This window comes from Notechis scutatus, chromosome 1, assembly GCF_049901735.1.
Source record: "Notechis scutatus isolate UNSWTSFEM ecotype Mainland chromosome 1, rNotScu1.2, whole genome shotgun sequence".
NCBI classification, from domain to species: domain Eukaryota; kingdom Metazoa; phylum Chordata; class Lepidosauria; order Squamata; family Elapidae; genus Notechis; species Notechis scutatus.
The window spans coordinates 140288946-140308532 of NC_142009.1; the positions used below are offsets into that span (position 1 = coordinate 140288946).

A 19587-nucleotide genomic window follows, 5' to 3' on the forward strand; every position below is an offset into this window, starting at 1 on the left:
CACACTGCTGATATTACCTAGTTGGGCAATAAAATGTCAGTAGGCAAACAATCAAGCTCAAAGACCACCAAGGACTTCACAGTTCAACCCTGAGCTACATATATTCAATCATGTCCTCAATCAAATAACTGTTATTAAATCTGAAATACTGGCAAACAAGGTGTTTTCATCTATGTGTAATAGCCAGCATTCAAAACATACTAATTCAATGCATATTTAAAATCTTATGACAAAACCTTCCAACTGAACCACCATGGCAGCAATCATGGGAATTAACAGATCAGATGTGGAATTACAGAAAGTGTCTTATCTAACTGAAATACAGGGGAATGGGCACATTTTGATGTAACTATTAAAAAGAACATTTTGTGAGGGAGAAGAATCAATTATGTAATACTACTACTACTACCACTAATGTATGTATGTATGTATGTATGTATGTATGTATGTATGTATGTATGTATGTAGGTTTAGGTATGTTCGGGTCTTTTCCCGTGCAAGATAAAGAGTATCTTGGCGAAGTTTCGGGGAGGTCCCGCTCGCCATCCTCAGGCTGGTGCTTTCAGCTTCGTGCCTGTACCCGTGAAAATCTATATATATATATATATATGTATGTATGTATATGTATATGTATATGTATATGTATATGTATATGTATGTATGTGTGTATGTATATACACACACACACACACACATTGTGTGTGTGTGTGTGTGTTGTGAATTGGTTGTCTAATTGTCTAACTATAAATTCATGAGGAGGCTCACAAAAATCACTCAATATTGGGGGGGAGGGAATCAGTTGCTCAATACATTTTCTGCTTGTTTAACCTTTTGTTCTAATTGATTTTTTAAAATATAGCCAAACCAAGAGGAACATGTATGTAACATAAAATTAGTAGAAGTTGACTTCTTTACATCCTGCTTAAAAATGTCCCTTAAAAAAGTTACTTTGAGGAGTGAAAGGCCTTCCTGAGTAGCATGGGAAATGGCATAGCTATTGAAAACTTCTGAAAATTCAATACAGGCAAGCTCCCAAAAATTTTCTTTTGGAGGGAGATGTAGGCAGCCCAGGAAAAGAGTAGTAGTAGTTAATTTTATCTAATTAAATGTAGCGCCAAAACATCATATTAAATGTTTAGAGACCATTCCTATAGTAATGCAGTTAAAATAACTCAAGTATTTTGTAAAATTTGGAATATTGGTTTGTGTTGGATATGCAATTTCATCATGAAAGGTATTATATTTATTGTCTTATTTACACTATTCTGCTACAGAAAACAAATTCAAAACTAAAGATTAAATGTATTTACAAAGTTAAATGCCTGTAAACCAAAGGTTACATTAACATTTAATAACTTACAACCTAAAATTCTAGTTTCACAGACTGGGATATGAAGAGTTTCCTCGTAAAAGACCCTTTTACTTGCACCAAGAGAGTTGCTTAAACTTGTTCCTTCTTTTTCCTCTATACCATAACCCACACAGTTGGCAGAGGGAACTCCAAATCCACGAAAATGTCTTTAGAAGCACCTATTCTGTCAGAAAATTCTACTGGTATGTACCTGTTTTTTTCTGAATCTGCCCAACTAGACTTCACTTAAACCATCCAAACTACTCAAACTTGCCGGTTTATATTTTACAAAAATGCTCTGTTTTTTTTAGAAACATGACAGTGATATTTATCTGATAAATTTAAAAAATCTGCCGTTGCATTAGTTATTTGAAAAGGAAGAATATAGCAATAGTTTTGTATCTAAAACTAGATTCCAAAGATTGATTGTGCTCCTTTTCTTAAAGTACTGAGTAACAAAGCTAATAGTTTCTTGTTCTGTAGATAACCCTAGAGAGGAAATATATTATGTGCATAAGGTTATTAATACAAGCATAGGAAGATTACTAGTTGCAATCTTGTCAAGTGTATTACATTCACAATGTAAAGCCCAAAAGTGACAGCAAAGTTCATTTAGTATATAGAATAAAGCATTTTTACCATTTCCGATATTTCAGATAACTATCTAAAGTCTGCATCTGCAGTAATAGATTTTTATGGGAACTAAATTCTTACGGATTTAATGATGTAAACAGCGCACACAATCAAGGCAAAATAAACAAATCAGGACTACCTTGCACACAATTTGCTTTGTTTTTAAGCAAAAGGTCATGAACTAGATATTTGTAATTTTTTATAAAATGTATGCAATTATAAAATACCAGCATTAAGCAAGGTTACTAAAACATATGCCATGTGACTAGATATGCATCTAGCACATGATAATTAATGTTATTAAAAATATCTTACTAAACTTATTCGGAAAATTGTCCCTGGAAACAATTTTTTCTATTAATATTTGGCAGTTTTTATTAAGTATGGAATAGATACAAGTTACTTTCATTTTATTTTTTTACAAAATATCCAGACTTATGTCTTTCTATAAAATAAGCCATGAATAAATCCATTTTATCATCATTTTCATAATTACACAAATAAACAGATAAGTTTATGAGAAGAATTAAAACTCAGTAATAATACATGGAAAGACCATGATAATGGGAGGCAGAGGTGGCAACAGCTTATTGATCCAGGTGGAAATGGAGCAAGGAAAGAAAGGCAAAGAAGCAGGGAGTGAGCAAAAATGCTGCAATAACAATTAATTTAAAACAGGTAGAACAAAGATTAATACACCAAGAAAAGAAATTAATGTTATTCTGAGATACTTTTAATCAGGTTAAAGCCTTGGGAGCCATGGTGGTGCAGTGGGTAGAATGCAGTATTGCAAGCTAACTCTGCCCACAGCCTGGAGTTCAATCCTGACCAGCTCAAGATTGACTCAGCCTTCCATCCTTCTGAGGTCGGTAAAATGAGGACCTCATTTACCTCAAATGAAGTAAAATTATTGGAGGCAATATGCTGACTCTGTAAACCGCTTAGACAGTGCTATTAAGCACTATGGAACACTTTATAAGTCTAAGTGCTATTGCTATTAGCTTATTCTCTCTAGCATAATGAAAATGATAGAAATGCACAGTTAAAAATCTCTTTCTGTAAGAAAGACCAGTCATGGCAGGAAATTTCTCTCTACTTGTTTGTATGGCGATAATTAATAAAATTAACAGATAATGATCTTTGTCTTTAACCTATTTGGAACTTGAGAGTTTATCTCATTATGGCAACAATGCTATGAGCCTTGGAACATATGATTCTGTCCCCTCAAATATCAAGGCAGGCTTCCAATGCCCACAAGAAAAATCCACCATTGAAGCTCCTCACTGTTACTAAAGAATTTCTGAGGCTGACCCAAAGTCTTTGACCCAAGATATATTAATTTTTAGGGGTGGTACAAAGCATTCCGAAGCATGAACAAGGCATCTCTAAAAGTGTTAAAGAAGCAACATTCTTGGCTATGATTCATGCAGCTGCTATAACAGTTTCCCTTCCTATTGCAAATCTCTGTCCATGCAAAGATGTATTCCGCAGGACTGCAGGCTTTGCAGAAAAATATCAGATCTTGCATGGAAAGAGGGAGGAGGGGATTTTATTGTATTAGAAGAGCATCCGAAGCAGAATTCTGCTAAGGAGTATGCTTTTGTTGAAGAAATAGAAAAGATGATAGGTCTATCTCACAATTTAGACATTATTTTATTCAAATTTGTTTTCAATAAAAACTTACTTCTGAATTTTTAAGGATTTGAATAATGCTTGCTTTCCACAAACTATAAATAAAAACGTGTATTAATTTTAAATATGCTATGTATTTTAATACTCATGGGAAATGTTTTAAAATGTTTAAATAAAACTTTAAAATATTTTTGGTTTACAATGTATCACCTAGTAAATTATAATGTGGCACATTTTGCAAAGTTATTAACAGATACCCACATACAGTTCTTGTGAGAAGTCTTAAAAATATTTTTCAGAATGTGTGCTTTATCTAAACTTCTCTCAAGAAAGTAAATTTTAGAACTACATGAACATAGAATAACACCAGTTGATGGCTAGCCAACATTTGAAATATCGATTTCTTATTTTAAAAGTCAGCTATTTTTCAAAGTTTACACAGAATCAATCATTTTGCACTGAAATGATGTTTACTCCATAGGTGTTTTTTATAACTTTGATCAAACACAAAATTCTACAGTAGATATAGTGAGTAAACAGTTCTATTGCCATTTTAAATTATTTAAAATTGTTTGCTATAAATTAATTTGAAAGTTTATGCCTATATGGCTGAGAACACAAAATTAAAGCTGTTACTGGAACAAAAGAATCCAGTGGATGTTCCAAGTCCAGCACTGAAATAAGCAAACTGAAATGTTTGTGCATTCATCTTTTGCTCTTCTCTATGACCAGTTGGAAGCAGAATAAGTTATACAGTATAGTATAAATCATGTCCAGTAAGTAATAGATAATTCACAAAAAGTATATTCTTGCACTTGTTGAAGAATGTATATCATTTATATATCAGACAAGTGAAATCGGTTATTTACTTTTGAAGCTTAATGTACATTAATTTTGTTTGTACATTAATGAGATCTTGAAGTAATAAATGATCTTAGGATCACTTCATTCAGAGACCCATGTGCATAAATGACATAGGAAGGATGAATATTGCACTTTCTTCTTGCTCTCTGGAAGTCCATATTTTTAGGAACATCCTTCCAGTGGACATAAGGTTGAAATTGCAGTGAGAAATGATGCATTATTTAATATGAGAATGGTATTACAGAAAAATTAGGGATAGGTGAAAAAGTAAAATATAACACAGTCAAATGTTATATCGACCAAATCTAAGTAGCCATGGACAAAGGGTCCTCATTTTGTTTCTCAAAGAGAGATTTTGTTGTGATCAACAATATCCAATCTGCCTTAGGATTCCAAGAGAACTTGGGAGACTTGCAAAGATACTTTCAAGAACACTTTTCATTATAACTGGAATAAGTCTCTATGCATGACCATTTATAAGTAGAACTTCATCTTCTACCTATTCTACTTTGTTATTGGAACATTATTTAGTCCATTTTTTCCTCATTGTAGGCATGGCACTTGAACTTTAGAGTATTTATCTGGTCAATGTGCCATAATTGAGCAAATTTAGTTTAAGAAAGTTATATGATATGTGATTTTTGAAACATTTTTAGTATTCAAGTTTGAGATTTCATTTATGGTGAGAGACCTTTCGCTAGTAAAATACCTATACAATAAAGCATATAAAGTGATTTATTCAAAATTTACATTAAATAATAGGGAATTATATGACTACATACTGCAAAGCCTGCCACAGAATAATGTAATTTTATCATATATTAGTCAACAACATCAATCTAGATACAAACCATGCCTATATACATCCTTACTGGTTCAAGCATGAAATTACTACAGGTGTATGGAAAGGAACCATTACAGATTGAATGCCACTATTTCCCTAAAGCCTTTCATTATTACTTTTCTTTGTTTTGAAAGTGAATTTGTAAAATTTACTGTGAATTCATTACTCTGTTGATTTAAAATCAATTTTCTTTACTGCATACTTTGCCTAGCTTTTTTTTAAAACAGAGATGCAAGACTTGTACCATTACCAAGTACCAAACATTAGCCTAAAGCTGACTCCATTAAAAAAGATGCATGATTTAGTTACACGGAATATATATATATATATATATCTTTGCCTGTCATACAACACCACCACCACAACCCATTCTTATTTTACTTAAGTATCAGGATTTCATTTTTATGTGGAAAACCTGTAGGGTGGCATGGGCCAATACTTTGCTCCCAAACCTGATCACTCTCAATGACCAATCAATTAGCAACATATTGGGACTAGACACCCTATACAGTGTTTTACCAAAAAGGCAGATTGACATCTTTACCCAACATAAAATATTTATATACATATAAAAATACATATACACACAAACATATACAAACAAAAAAGGGCTTTGTTTTTTTTACCTAAATGCAAACTGGATGAGGATCCATGTGATGAAAGTGATGGCGGTGGCGTAAGTGAATGTCCTGGAGTTTGGCTTGGCAGAGGCATGCCTATTGGGCTTGGAGAGGAGGAAAATCCCAGACTATTGTAAAATGGCTGCCCTATGGGTGCTAGGCTGCTACTAGATCTTTTGTACAAGTCAGAACTTGTAGATAGAGACTCTCTCCTTGTGGCACTACTACTTGCAGAACTGCCAACTGAAGAAGAAATAAAAAGACCCTATTACATACAGTGTCAACCAAAGAAAACCTAGCCCCAACCTACAGCTGGGCAATACATGATATGATCATATTCGTTATAACAATCAAGTTATGCTAGAGACAATTACTGTGATAACCACACATGATTTAATAAATCACAAATGAGTACAAGCATTCCTTAGATATGAAAATTTTTTGAGCAATCTCCAAATCTTGATTCACTCAAGACTTAGTTACATTGTCATAGTATTTGGCATTCTGGAGTCAGGCTTTGGGACCAAGTTAGGCATGTCTTAATGTGTTAATACAAACCAATGAAATTGAATCTTAAGTGCAAATAATTTCTGCAAATGTCTTCAATTTTTTTTCAGTTTAAATACTAGTCTAAGAGGGGGAAACTACTCAATCATATTCTAGGCATTCAACAGAGCTTTTTGTATAAAGGTAGCCTAAATAATAAACTCCTTCATCCTGTTTTACAGCTGTTACTAAAATTAGCCTTAGATTCTGCACTCTTCAGAAATAAGATATAGTGGCCACACTATACATTCTTGGTTAACAACAAATAAAGGAATTTAATAAAAAAAATCTAAGATACTTTGAAAGCAAGTCTTAAAATGATTTGGATCACAGACAGAGAATATAGGGATGGGTGAACAAATATAAATAACAAAATTGGATGTGTTCATAAAAGTATGGTTTAGGAGTTTACATTAATATTTGTTATACTTCTATACTGATCTTACAGAATGTTTCATCTGAGTAATTTAACTAATATAAATCTTGAAATACCACTTATTATGAACTTTGAGCTGTTTAACCATAATTAACAATTTTGCATCCCTATTTAGCAAATGTATATTTTATTTAGAATTTCTTAATTTCAGTCTAATGCAGAAAAAAGAAACCTCAGTGATTTCTAAAGATTAAGATAGCACAGTGAGCCAATTAATTTACTGAGTAGTAAAATATGGGGGGATGAATTCTTTCAAAATTAAAATGAAATATGGATCGATATTTTAAAATCCTGATTCAACTGTCAAGCTCACTAGATGACTCTTGACAAATCACTTAATCTTGTCTTCTTGAGATAATGTTATAAGAGTAGCAAGCAAAGGTATTCTTTTAAAAATGTATTTCAGAAAATTACACTTTTAAGACTAGTTGAGAATAATTGTATTCTAAATGCAATGAAGGGAAAAATGAGTGATTGGTACAAAAAGACTATGTCTTATACAGTTTTTTTTTAAAAAAAACTAATTATGGATTTGAATAAACTTATTTATATAAAAGCCAGGATTTGTTTGAGTGGAATACTCATACAGAGAATTAATTATTCATAAAAATGCAGAAAAACTGTAAATAAGACCGAAAGCCTACAATTTTTAAAAATATTTTAAGGATATTCTCCTTGGGTAAAAAAAATCACAGAAACTTAATCCTTGATTTTGCCATTAATAATTTTCAATTAAAAACATGTAATGAATGACTGTGCATTTATTAGATCCTTTCTTTTTATAGTGTTTTCTTTCTATTTATTAATTTCAATGGACATCAACCAAAATACAAATTCTACAAGACAAAAAAGTGATGAGGAATTGCTTATAACAATCAATATGAAGAGCTTCAATAAGTCCTCTATTTTTTTAAAAAAAATTGTTTCACATGGGACATTTTCCAAGATCAAGGTGTGCAAGCTCACTTATATACAGTGCACAAAATTGTGTGTGCTTCTTCATGCCTTAGCCTATGCAAAATAAACAAGTCATACATTATCTGCATCAATATATGTTGACGTGTTCGCCGGTGAGAAAACAATTTGCACAATCTAAGAACTCTATGAATTCTAAAAGGGGGGCCATGTACCATCACACTGTGAATAAAGTAGTAAACATTATACAATAGAAATTATAGAAAATGACAAGATTTGGCATCTGTGGACTGAAACAATTAAAACAAAGTTTACCTACTGCAAGGTTTTTGAAAGACAAATGCTACATGAATTTCCAAGACAACTGCAAAAGAACATCTCTTGCCTCCATATAGAAGCAAAATGTCTTCAAGCAGGAAATGGAAGATATTTGCTTCTACTCTCTCATACTGTAAGATGCCTGGCTTAAACAGTGAAGAATGCTCAACATAGTCCTCCAGGTGTTCTTGAGAGCATCCATGCAACACTGAGAAAGGAAACTATTGTTCACTTCCAGCAACAGTCCTCCTGATAATTGACCAAGCTGGAGAGAGGGGGAAGGAAAGCAAAAGGATATTTCTTGCCCACCTCTGTGACAAAAGTAACCCTTATAACACTTATGCAACAATCTTGAATATAAAATCATAGGAGCACAAAAATGGGCTATTTAAAAAAAAAACCTTAAAATGCGAGTTATCTTTCATAGTCACTAATGTAAGTTGTTTCTCATATGCAAGATCTGCTTGGTCCAACTGATTTTCTTTCAGATCAAGAGATAGAAATTCAATGCATCCAAATAATTTAAAGAAAAATTATTTGATTCACATCAACCCATATAACCTCTTCCCCTCTTTTCTTTCTTTCAAAGTAATAACTTACCGGTTGAGCCAAATCCACCAAGTGCAGACCCAATGGCAGCTCCCAAGGAGCTGCTGCTTCCAAAGCCAAGAGATGTGTTTCCTGGTTGACCAGGACCATGTGAAAAGAGTGAACTGCTCTGAGAATTATTGGTTAAAGTATTGTTGCCATAAAATGAATTAGACTGTAGATTGTTGTTTGTCTGCTGTTGCTGCTGTTGAGGCTGAGGACCAAGGGGCCGAAAAAGCCCGTTTGTGGTTCCTGTGATATTGTTTGCTGTTCCTCCAGCTGAAGCTGCGGCAGCTGAAAGACACCACGGGTTTCAATAATCAGTGGGAATGTAGAACATTTCAAGTTTTAGAAATAGGGCACTTAAAATTTCCCATAATAGCAAATTTTCAATACAAAAAGTTACAATGCCTAAGAAAAAGTATTAGGGGTACATCAGTATTCCGAGAACACTGCCTTAAATAACTGGGGCTGTTGAATGTCCCTAAAGTCTCACATCCTCTGATGGACGAATGCAAAGATCTGTGCTGGGTTCTGCTAAATATTGCTAATAGTGTTGAGATTTTCCAATTCTAAATTTTTAAAATGCAAATTCAATGGCCCTTTGGTTTGTTTGTGAGCTTTAATATGTGTGACTATATGCACTTAATGAAGTGAAAGTTCATGCTGTAAGCTAAATATAAATACTACCCTGTTTCTCCAACAATACGGCCTCCCCCAATAGGAAGTCCCAGCATGTTTTATAGGCATGAAATGAAATTAAGCCCTTCCCCCCAAATTAAGGCCTATATTAAAACATGCAAAATGGGGGGGGATAGGGGGGGACTTGCTGTTAGGAAGTACTTTTGTTGCACACCCGGATATGGTGCTGCCTGCGTTGACCCCAATACTAAGTGCCTCACCAACGCCGAGGTCAACATCCAAGCCATCACCTCCCGCCTGTCCAAAGATGCAAAAGGGGGGGGGGGGGAATTAAGTCACCCCCGAAAAGACGGCCTATACATTTTTTCGGGACTCAAAAAAAAAAAAGACCTGGCCTTATTATATGAGAAACACGGTACATTGTTTGTTTCTTGAGCGACACTGGCAGGTACCAAATGCTTGAAATAGAGGTCTCAAGTCAATAGCCAGAGAAAAATATTTTTGCTGCTATTGCTGTTCAATTAATACTGTGTGTATGCTCAGCTTCTATAACTGCTTTTGATTTTATTTTAAAAATCCTTTCCTTTGTCATTTTTTTCTATGCTAGATGATAGGTATCAGTCAACTATCATTTTATTTATGTTTGTGGCTCTTGGAAGAAAATCAGGGGAATGCAGAATAAATTTCTTACTCCATTATTTCCTATAGTGGAACATTATAAGCATTCCATATTTTGTTTCTTTTGAACAGCTTAGAATACAACATGTTTTTTTATTAAGGCTGTTTTAATCAGGGCTCAAAATAAAAAAACTTAATATTCCCTACACAGTTACTGTGATAGCAGCAATATACTATATTGTATATAAGAAAACTTACAAATATTTAATTCATCTTTTAGTATTATACTGATAATATGGTTGACAGCTGTTTTCCTACATAAGCATTAAGAAACACTAAGACATAATCATGTAGTTTGTATTAAAATTGTAATTATCAGTCAGTATAGACTATAAAAATGTTTAAATGAAAATGACAGGAGAGCCAGAAGGTTGACTTTTCTTTCCCCTTTGTTAGATAAGTGCTAACTGAATGCAATGGGTGAAGAATTTCTGTGGGCAGATCAAATATAGATTCATCCCAAGATCTTTCCCCTTCATAAAAACATCACAATTCTTGAGTTTGATTAACTCCAATTTTGGGGAGGGGGGGATAGAAGAATATGGTTCTTTGAAAAGTAAACTTTTGTATGAATTTTATACCAATATGACAAAAGCAGGACATGCACAAATAAATAAATAAATAAATAAATAAGCAATATTAATACACAATAAATAAGCTTCAACTACTGAACTGCATCTCCAACAATGAACAAAAATTGCAGCACTTTTAATGCATCTTAAATTCATATTTTACTATTAATTTGGTATGTACCTTTACATCTGTACAATGCCCAATTATTTAATGTCAAAAAAAGGGGAAATTTCAGCCAATGAACCACTTCTCCATGTCCCAACAACACCATCCTAATCAAGATTTCTTAATGTAAAATGGCTACACAGATAACCTTTATAACAAATGCACAGGTAGTCCTTGACTTAAAACCATTTACTTAACAACAGTTTGCATTAACAATAGATTTGGAAAAGGTATTTTACAGTGTAAAGAACTTCTGCCCATTGCAAAGTATCACGGTCAAATGACATGTCAAGTTCCCTGCAATCACGATTGCTATTTGCAACCTTCTCTGCTGACTTTCCCAGAAAGTCAATGGAAAAACTGATAAGGAAGGTTGAATGATGCTGCTGCCTGCCAAGAGGACTTCCTCTTGATTCTTGGGCTGGTGGTGGCGATTTTGTCTCTGAGAACTGTTATCTTTTGGCAGGCAGCTCATGCATTCTTAAAAGAGCTGCCTGTGGAAGAATTTTAGCTCTGTGCTGTTTAGACTGGGAATCTAACCAGGCAGGTAGCTTTTTCTTTCTGCTTTGCAGCTTCTGAGCTCAAAAACACTTACTGGTATGTGAGGCCTGCATCACACCTCCCAGGCTCCCAATCCTCCTTATCTGGGATTCTGTCCACTTAATGGGCTGCAAAATTGCTTAATGGCCACAAACAGGATTGCCTGAATTGCTATCATTGAGTGTAACATCTTGTTTAATAACCACTTTACTCAGTGACTAAGATTCTGGTCCCAACTGTGATTGCAAGTTGAGAACTACCTTATTCTTAATGGATGGAAAGAATATATTTTAACTATAGCACACTGAGTATTGCTCATTACTCTGTTCACTGTTATTTCATCCAGACTTTTTTTAACACTATGCCACAAATAAAACGAATGGGGAGTACTTCTGAATTAACCTGAGAAACAGTAACTGAAATCTTTTATGCCCCTGGGACAAATGACAGAATAAATGTCAAGAGAAATATCCGAGATGAGAACATTCCTGCATCTATGTGTGAGTGTGGCAACAAATAAATATTCTGAACAGTATCTAGAAGATTGCAAAGCGGGAAAAGAACTATTAGATCATTTTAAACATAAAATTGCAAAAAAGCTACTTACCTGCTTGTGCAGCTGCAGAACTGATGATAACAGGTGCTGAAGCCACCAACCTGACAGGTCCTCCAAGTCCAGTTCTGGCCCCTGGACCTACCACCAAGGCACCCGTCTGATCATAATAGGCAGTGGGGGCTAGCACTTGATAGCCTAATCAATACAAAACACACAATCTAATAAGTTTTAGAGTGAAGGTTTCATCTTGTAACTAACTGGCTATATCAACTTTTGAGCAAAGTGGTAGATGTTATTTGTTTTCTAGAACTGAAAACCTTTATTCTTTTTGTGCTTAAGTATTACTCGGTACAGTATGCTAATATGTTTTTGTTCAAGGCTAGATAGATTAATGCCAGACTGAACAAATAAGGCCATGCACCTGCCCTTCCCTCCTGCTTTCATCTAGTTATTCAGTCATGTGCCATTACATCACATTCTCCTGATATTTCCAAACTAGAAGAAAAATGCAAGATAAATCCAGTTCATTTTTCCTAGCCAGGCAAAATGATATTACAGAAGCATTGATTAACTTTTTAAAGGAAGCATTAAGATAGTACTATTTCAAAGCAGAATATGTAAAAGATGTGTGGTAAAACAATAACAGATGAACTACAAAAGAATTAGAAATGCTGGTCATTGTACCAACACAGTTACTGGGCTAGCTGAAGTCTTTTTGAGCTTCAATCATTTCATCAAACAAGGAAAGAAAAAAAAGGGGAGGAGGAGATTTAACTTTACCAGATTATAATAGAAAACCATATATTTAGCTCAGTGTCAAGTATTTTCAGTGTTTGGTGAGCTTCGTTTTTTGCTTGCCAATGTTTCATTACCCAACTAGGTAACATCATCAGTAGAGAGTGGGGTTTGCTCCCTGTTTATGTATAGTAGCTTGCCCTGCTAGTTTTGTTGCCTGTGGGGGTGTTTCATACCCTAATCAAGGAACTATCAAGGAGAAAACCCCCCCACCATCAAAACTGGTAGGGCAAGTTTTTGTGTATAAATAGTGAACAAATTTCACTATTGCATTGGTATTACCTTGTTGGATAATGAAACATCAGCAAATAAACAATCAAACTTAGAACACACCAAGGTCTTCTTGTATCAGATTGTATTATTGGATGGAATGTAAACTGCAGATATATTAAATTTTATCAGGTATAAAGTAGTATAAGCTTGTGATAGAACTCTCCTAAAGCTTATTGCAAAGAAACAGCAAGCACATGCTTTTAGAATTTCCACTTTATGAAATGTATTTTATATATTACAGCTATTACAGTCAAAATTACTTCTGATCTGTACAAGATGCACAGATTATTGGGGGGAGGGGAGGATAACCTAGGCAGCTTTCAAATTTTCTTATGGCCAATATTGTCGTATATAATTGTCTTATATAATACTCAAACGGTTTCTAGCCACACAACAAAGCAAACTACATTAGTAATAAAGCAGTTATTGTAAAAAAAGATTCCTGACAAATCCACAATAGAAGATCAAATTGCTGATTCTAATGAGACTCTGGTAGCAACATATGCCAAGTAAAGGGACTTTCTTGTTGAAAATGGACAAGCTAATAACTGTCTTTAGGTTGAGCCCAAATAGTTCAAGCTTTAAAAGTTAAAACCCTAACTTTAAACTGGATTGGAAAATGCATTGGAACATATGCAGCTGGAGCAATATTGTACCACATGAATAATCAGCAGGTTTCAGCCATTATTTGTGCAGCCCTATTCTGCAGAGCACATTAAAATTGTCCATTTCAGAAGTCACCAAAATATACATAATCAGCTCTTTTCAGGCAGGACTGGACCAGGGATACTATGCCCACTGTGTAAAAAAGCAATTGTCACAATCCCCATAAGTTTCCCCAAAGTAGTGTCAAATTATATGGCACTACACTGATCGTTTAGTTCTTCATTCAGGGCAAATAAAACCAATCTACAGCAATAGTAATTCCTTTATTCAGATTGGCCATTTTATTTGAACACAGCACCTCAAAAGCTTCTAGAACTCCCCAAAGTCAAAAGATAAAAATGAAAGATACGTGTCTAATTCACATTTTATTGGCTTGTCATTCTAAAATCACAAATGTTTACTCTAGCAGATTAATGTACATAATGAAGAACATAAGGATAATGTTGACTCCTTAGGTCATTTCTTAGGCTATGGTACAGAGGAGTGACATGCAGGCAATACATTCTCAGATATTTTTTCCAAGGATTTTGGGCATCCTGTGTTCCTTCCCCATTAAGAAATTCAGTAAAATACCATAATAAATAACATAATTTACAAATCCATTTTTTTCCAAGCTGTCAAAATTTCCAGGTTATCCCACCTACTTATTTTCTGATAATTCACCAAAGTAATGATAACTTATGATTTTCTAAATACTGTTGTACTACAGCTCCTAACTCCTCCAGCTGGCATGGCCAATTGTGAAGGGTGTTATAGTTACTAATATAGTAACTATAATATAATAATATAGCACAGTAATTATAGTTAGTAATTTTTGCATGATTACAGATGTATAATTGTGGGGGTACCAGGAGGTCCGAAGTTATTTCTGTCTCCAAACCAACAGTAAATTTGAATCAGAATATGTCTGAGTACTCAACATAATTCTGCAGATAGGGCAAAGCTGTTCCAGCATTTCATGCTATTGCTTTGCATGTCCACTCCAAAAGCTGGTTCCCACCCAAAAGGGATCTACAAAATTGTGTTGGCAAAGTGACCACTTCACCCTGTTATCACCATTGCTAGAGTAAGAACTAAAACAGACGTACAAATTTCCTGGCACTCATGCTTCAGCTAGAACCCTTGATACTTTCACTGCTCCGAGCCTCGTAATGTATTATGTGAATTCTAACATGAATCTTCTTTAATTCCAAATAAAGAGCAGGAAATCTTAGCAAGGCTATATTTTCTAGAAAAGTCACAAACCCAGGTGATCCATCATTCTCATGAGGTAAAATGCTACAACCAAGCTATAGTGGCAATTCTCTCTTATTTTTAGCAAAATGCTTCTCATGATACTATACCTATCCTATTAATAAGAATGCTAACATCTATCAAAGAAACGAAAGCAAGTAGAAACTTCAGTAACATGATCCAGTATCACTTCCTTCAAGAGCACTCATGTTCTGAGTGATAATATTCTATAGATGTAATCCTAGAAAGAATTGTTATTTGATGTCTGGCATACATCATTCTTTAGCATGAAATAAGCAAATATACCAAACAGACAAAAAGGTAACAAAACAGATGGTGCAGAGTTAAGTTATCACTACAGTTCTCATGTATTGTCAGCAGAATATGCTTCTGAAAAGTGGAATTACTGTGTTTCATATTATAGATGCATATACAAAGCTAAACTGTGCTGTTCTGTTCTACTACCTTCGCTAATATTTTCGCGTGCTAGCAAATGATCAGGTTTTCACTGCTTTCTGCTCACTGCTCCTCTGTAAAGAATGTAGAATAATCTGTTAGAGGATATTTAAAAGTAAAATAACAATTTACTTAAAACTGAATGTGCGTCATAAGCAGTACTAGATATGTAAGAAATAAGTACGTTAGCATCATAAAGTGTTCTAATTAGTATGGTGACACTGGCCCTAACATTATGCATATCTGTCCATTCCTGAAGTTTGATCTGGAGGTAGAGAAGAAAATTAGCTAGTTTTTTCCCCTTAAAATAAGCAAAAATTCTAAGGAACAATGTCAAGTTTTTCTTATTTAGTTCTCCTACTAGCTGAAACAGCTGTAGTAATTAGGATCTTACTAACACAAAGTTGATTTACATCAGTCTTGTTACTGTAGAAATTTCAGCTGGCAGAATGAAAACTAAACTATGCCAAGTAAGAATACTTGTCAAGAGGGAAGCAGAGCAGAGTAGCTACTCATTTAAAAAGGTATATATGAATACACTTCTCTCTGACTGTCATTCATGGCTGTGATATAATTTCACAACATAATTCTTAACTATCTGGAATATACAGGTAGTCCTTGACTTATGACCACAACTGAGCCCATTTCCATTCCTAAGCAAAAACAATTGTTAAGTACTGCTCCATTTTACAGCCTTTCTTGCCACAATTGTTAAGTGACACACTGCAACTGTTAAGCTTGTAACACAGTTGTTAAGTGAAAATCTTGCTTCCCTATTGTTTTTGCCTGTCAGGTTACAAAAGCTGATCAATATGGCCCTGGAATACTGCAGCTGCCATAAAAACATTTCATTGGTCAAGCATCCAAAATCTGATCACATGACCATAGGTATGCTGCAACGGTCGTAAATGTGAAAAACAATCATGTCACTTTTTTCAGTGCTACTGAAACTTTGAACAATCACTAAATGAATGGCTATAAGTTGAGGACTATCTGTACTCCATATTGACTTTGAGTTCTATGAAGAAAGCATTACTTAATTATTCTACAAGTATGAGCATGCTAGTGGTGTAGCACCAATCATTTTTTTATTTCTATTCTGTTTATTAAAAGTTCTTGAATCAGGTATAAAATACACTTGAAATATCCAAAATTGAGATCTACAGTGTTCTCCTGAAGTCTTTTCATAACACTGAATTTAATCTTCCCATGATTTACCTAAGCCACTTCAATTACCGCTGGATAAACTTAATCAATGTTAAATTGGTAAACATCATAATCAACTTAATCATTATAGTATTTCTTTGGCCTTATATTTTAGCAATTATGCTGCTTCTTTTTTTTCTTTTAATTTTTTTTCTTTTTTAAAAAACAAATTTATCTTTTTAAATCTCCAAAAATATCTAACTGCAATTTATTGGACAAGCTCTGGTATCTATTTTACTAAAATAATTTTAAAAGAGAAGAGGGTGAGGTGGAAATATTATAGGACTTCGTTCCAAGTATACATTATAATGTAGACCTATATATGTTTACTTAGCAAAAAAAGCTGTTATGTCCCCCTTAGACTCTCTTTAATGCTTAAAATTATAAACAGTCTGGCTTTGCCAACTAAAATTGAATTAAACGCGAGTGACACTGATACATAATGAAGCTATATGCAGCATGATTTATATTGTAACATAATATGAGAATACTTGTTTCTCCGAATGCTAAGGGTTCTTATACTTTCTATTTGTTAGTTTAACAGTTAAATGCAGTCAAGAAAACATTCTAAATAACTTTAAAACAGCAATACTATGCAATGCCCAGATTTTTCACCAGCAAATTTGTGCCGGAACAGAAGTGTATGTAAATACCAGCTGAAGTTTGTCTAATATGTAAAACTCTACTATAAATGTTTGTGGGGCAAAAATCCTTCTTCTTCTTTTGCACGTAAGGACTCTGTAACAAATTAGATTACTATATCTAGAGAAAAGGGTTTCCGGTGCTTGCAAGAAAATGCAAAGTAGATAGATAGATGGATGGATGGATGGATGGATGGATGGATGGATGGACATAGAGAATATTCACACAACAGACTTAATTAGATCAGAGAAGAGGCATTAGTGTGTGTTGAGAAGATGATAATCCAGTTAATAGTAGAGGCAGGACTAATTAGAAATTCAAACTATCTCCACCAAGCGGTACTACAAAGATGGTTCTTATTAAGCATTTTATTTGTATTCTTGTTATGTTTTACCTACTGCAAAAGAGTGCATGGATAACCCATACCTATCCAAGATCAAAGCACCCTGGATTTTTTATTTGCTCCAAGGGAGTGAAGGGGAGAGAGAAGGAACTGACAGGCTCTCGGACTCCTTTGCAGCAACTGAAAGAAATCTGAAATGGTTGACTGAATTACAAACTGAAACTGCAATCCTGGTGGAACAGGATTTATTCAATTGGCCAAGGGAACACCTGACCTGGTCAGACACACTGCACAAAAAGTACCACCAAGTTTCACCTTCTATTTGGAATATGATCAATTATCCATTTGCTAGGAAGATGAAATATTCCAAATAAAAAGTGCCCCAAGCTACCCTTTTGCACTCATAGGCAAAGCAACCATAGCTGTGGATTATCAGCAAGTTTAAATTGTTTTCCAAAATCTTACTATTATGCAATAAAGAAACTCCTTAATAGCCATTTGCAGCTTTGTGATTTGCATAAAAGCAGAGAAACACAGCTGCATTATCAGCAGTGCAAAGCTTAAATGCTATGCATGCAAACTCAATTTCTAATTTAGAAATGCATACATTACAAATCTAAATTAACGTTAACCAAAAGAAAGCTCTAAATGCACGCTTTAATATCAATATATTATATAATCAATATGGATTAAGGTAGAATATTTTTTTAAAAAAATAACATTTCTGAAATGTTGCTGAACTGAGTTCTAAATTATATATAATAACAAATACTAAATACATTTTAAGATAAACATCTTAAAATGGTGCTGGATACAATGCACATAGCAATTGTCTTTCATTTATGGTTCACTTTCTCTTTCAGATGGTTCCTGGCATGGATATTTTGGAAAGTACCCAAGGCTGCAGCAGAAAACAAACTACAGAAATAAAACAAGGCCCATTTTTACTCTATTTTCATTCCCTAGTTTTCCAACCCTATTAAGTGGGAGAATAGAACTAGGGAATTTTAATTTGGGGGGTGGTGGTAGTATAGATACAACACGCTAGGCTAGAGGGCTGGAACCAGGCTACTACATTAAATATCATTCCCAAATCTTGGCTTTTCTCCCGATGCATTCTTCTGTGCTGAACCTGATAGATATAAACATGGCGAAAATCACATTTCAGAGTTTTACTCAGGCTAAATAAAGAAATTACAGCTAAATAGGCTATTGTGCTAACATCAAGATTTCAGGATGTTTAAACTGAGTTTGTTTTAGTTTTCTTGACTCATCGTTATATACCTGGCATGCCAGTGGCAAGACCCTGACCAAAAGCCAAAGCTGGATTTGCTGCCGCAGCTGCTGCAAGTGACTCTGCCTGTTGCCCTTGTTGACTCTGGTTGGGTGTAAGAGGGCGCTGATTACCGCCAGTACGAAGAACCTATAAAAGACCAATGGCTTTCATTGTATTTTTTTGTGTACAATCAAAATAAATGTGTATTAGGAGCAAATTATTTTGATAGAAAATATACAGCATAAGAGGTGCAAGTTCAAGACATGAGGTTTTGTAGAATCCAATACTGCGAAATATAATTCAAGAAATGGCAAGGAATTGAATTCCACACATTGCAGTAGGTAAGCATGGCAAACAGGTAAGAATTCCATCTTTATAACCATCACCAGCCTTGATATTGTGTTTCTTAACATTTTTAAAATTGCAGTTATCAGAAAATTGGAATTACTAGGTTTAGTGAAGTATCTACTTTCTTGGATCATTGCAGATGTAATGCTTGTTGGCTCAAAATCATACAGAAAGAATTCTTAACAGATAATAATGATCTCTTTCTTAGTACATCTTGTTTAGTGAAAGTTACCTCAGTACTTTTAACCATGGTCAATTGTTTGCCAATCAGAGTCAGTACAGATCAGACTGAACTCCTGAGGACTGAATTAGTATTTTTACTCTACAAACATTTCAAATTATAGATAATAAGCATCTTCCACCTATTATTCTGATGAAACTGAACATACAATATGATAAATCACAAAAATCTGACATGTGACCTCAACAACAATTCTTGAAAAAAAAT

At 34.2% G+C, this 19587-nt stretch overlaps 1 protein-coding gene across 29 annotated transcripts in view; it reads right to left on the reverse strand.

Moving 5' to 3' along the window:
* Nucleotides 1-19587, reverse strand: part of PUM2 (pumilio RNA binding family member 2) — a 72451-nt gene that overhangs the window by 15071 nt on the left and 37793 nt on the right. For 21 of the 29 annotated variants that reach the window (XM_026675563.2, XM_026675555.2, XM_026675554.2 and 18 more), the window contains exons 10-13: nt 18800-18938; nt 11953-12096; nt 8760-9041; nt 5951-6187 (exon numbers count right to left, since the gene is read on the reverse strand). In XM_026675563.2, the coding sequence (XP_026531348.2) occupies nt 5951-6187; nt 8760-9041; nt 11953-12096; nt 18800-18938 (802 nt within the window). The remainder of the gene's footprint in view (nt 1-5950; nt 6188-8759; nt 9042-11952; nt 12097-18799; nt 18939-19587) is intronic. The other 8 variants (XM_087947252.1, XM_087947245.1, XM_087947247.1 and 5 more) reach the window with 1 other exon arrangement.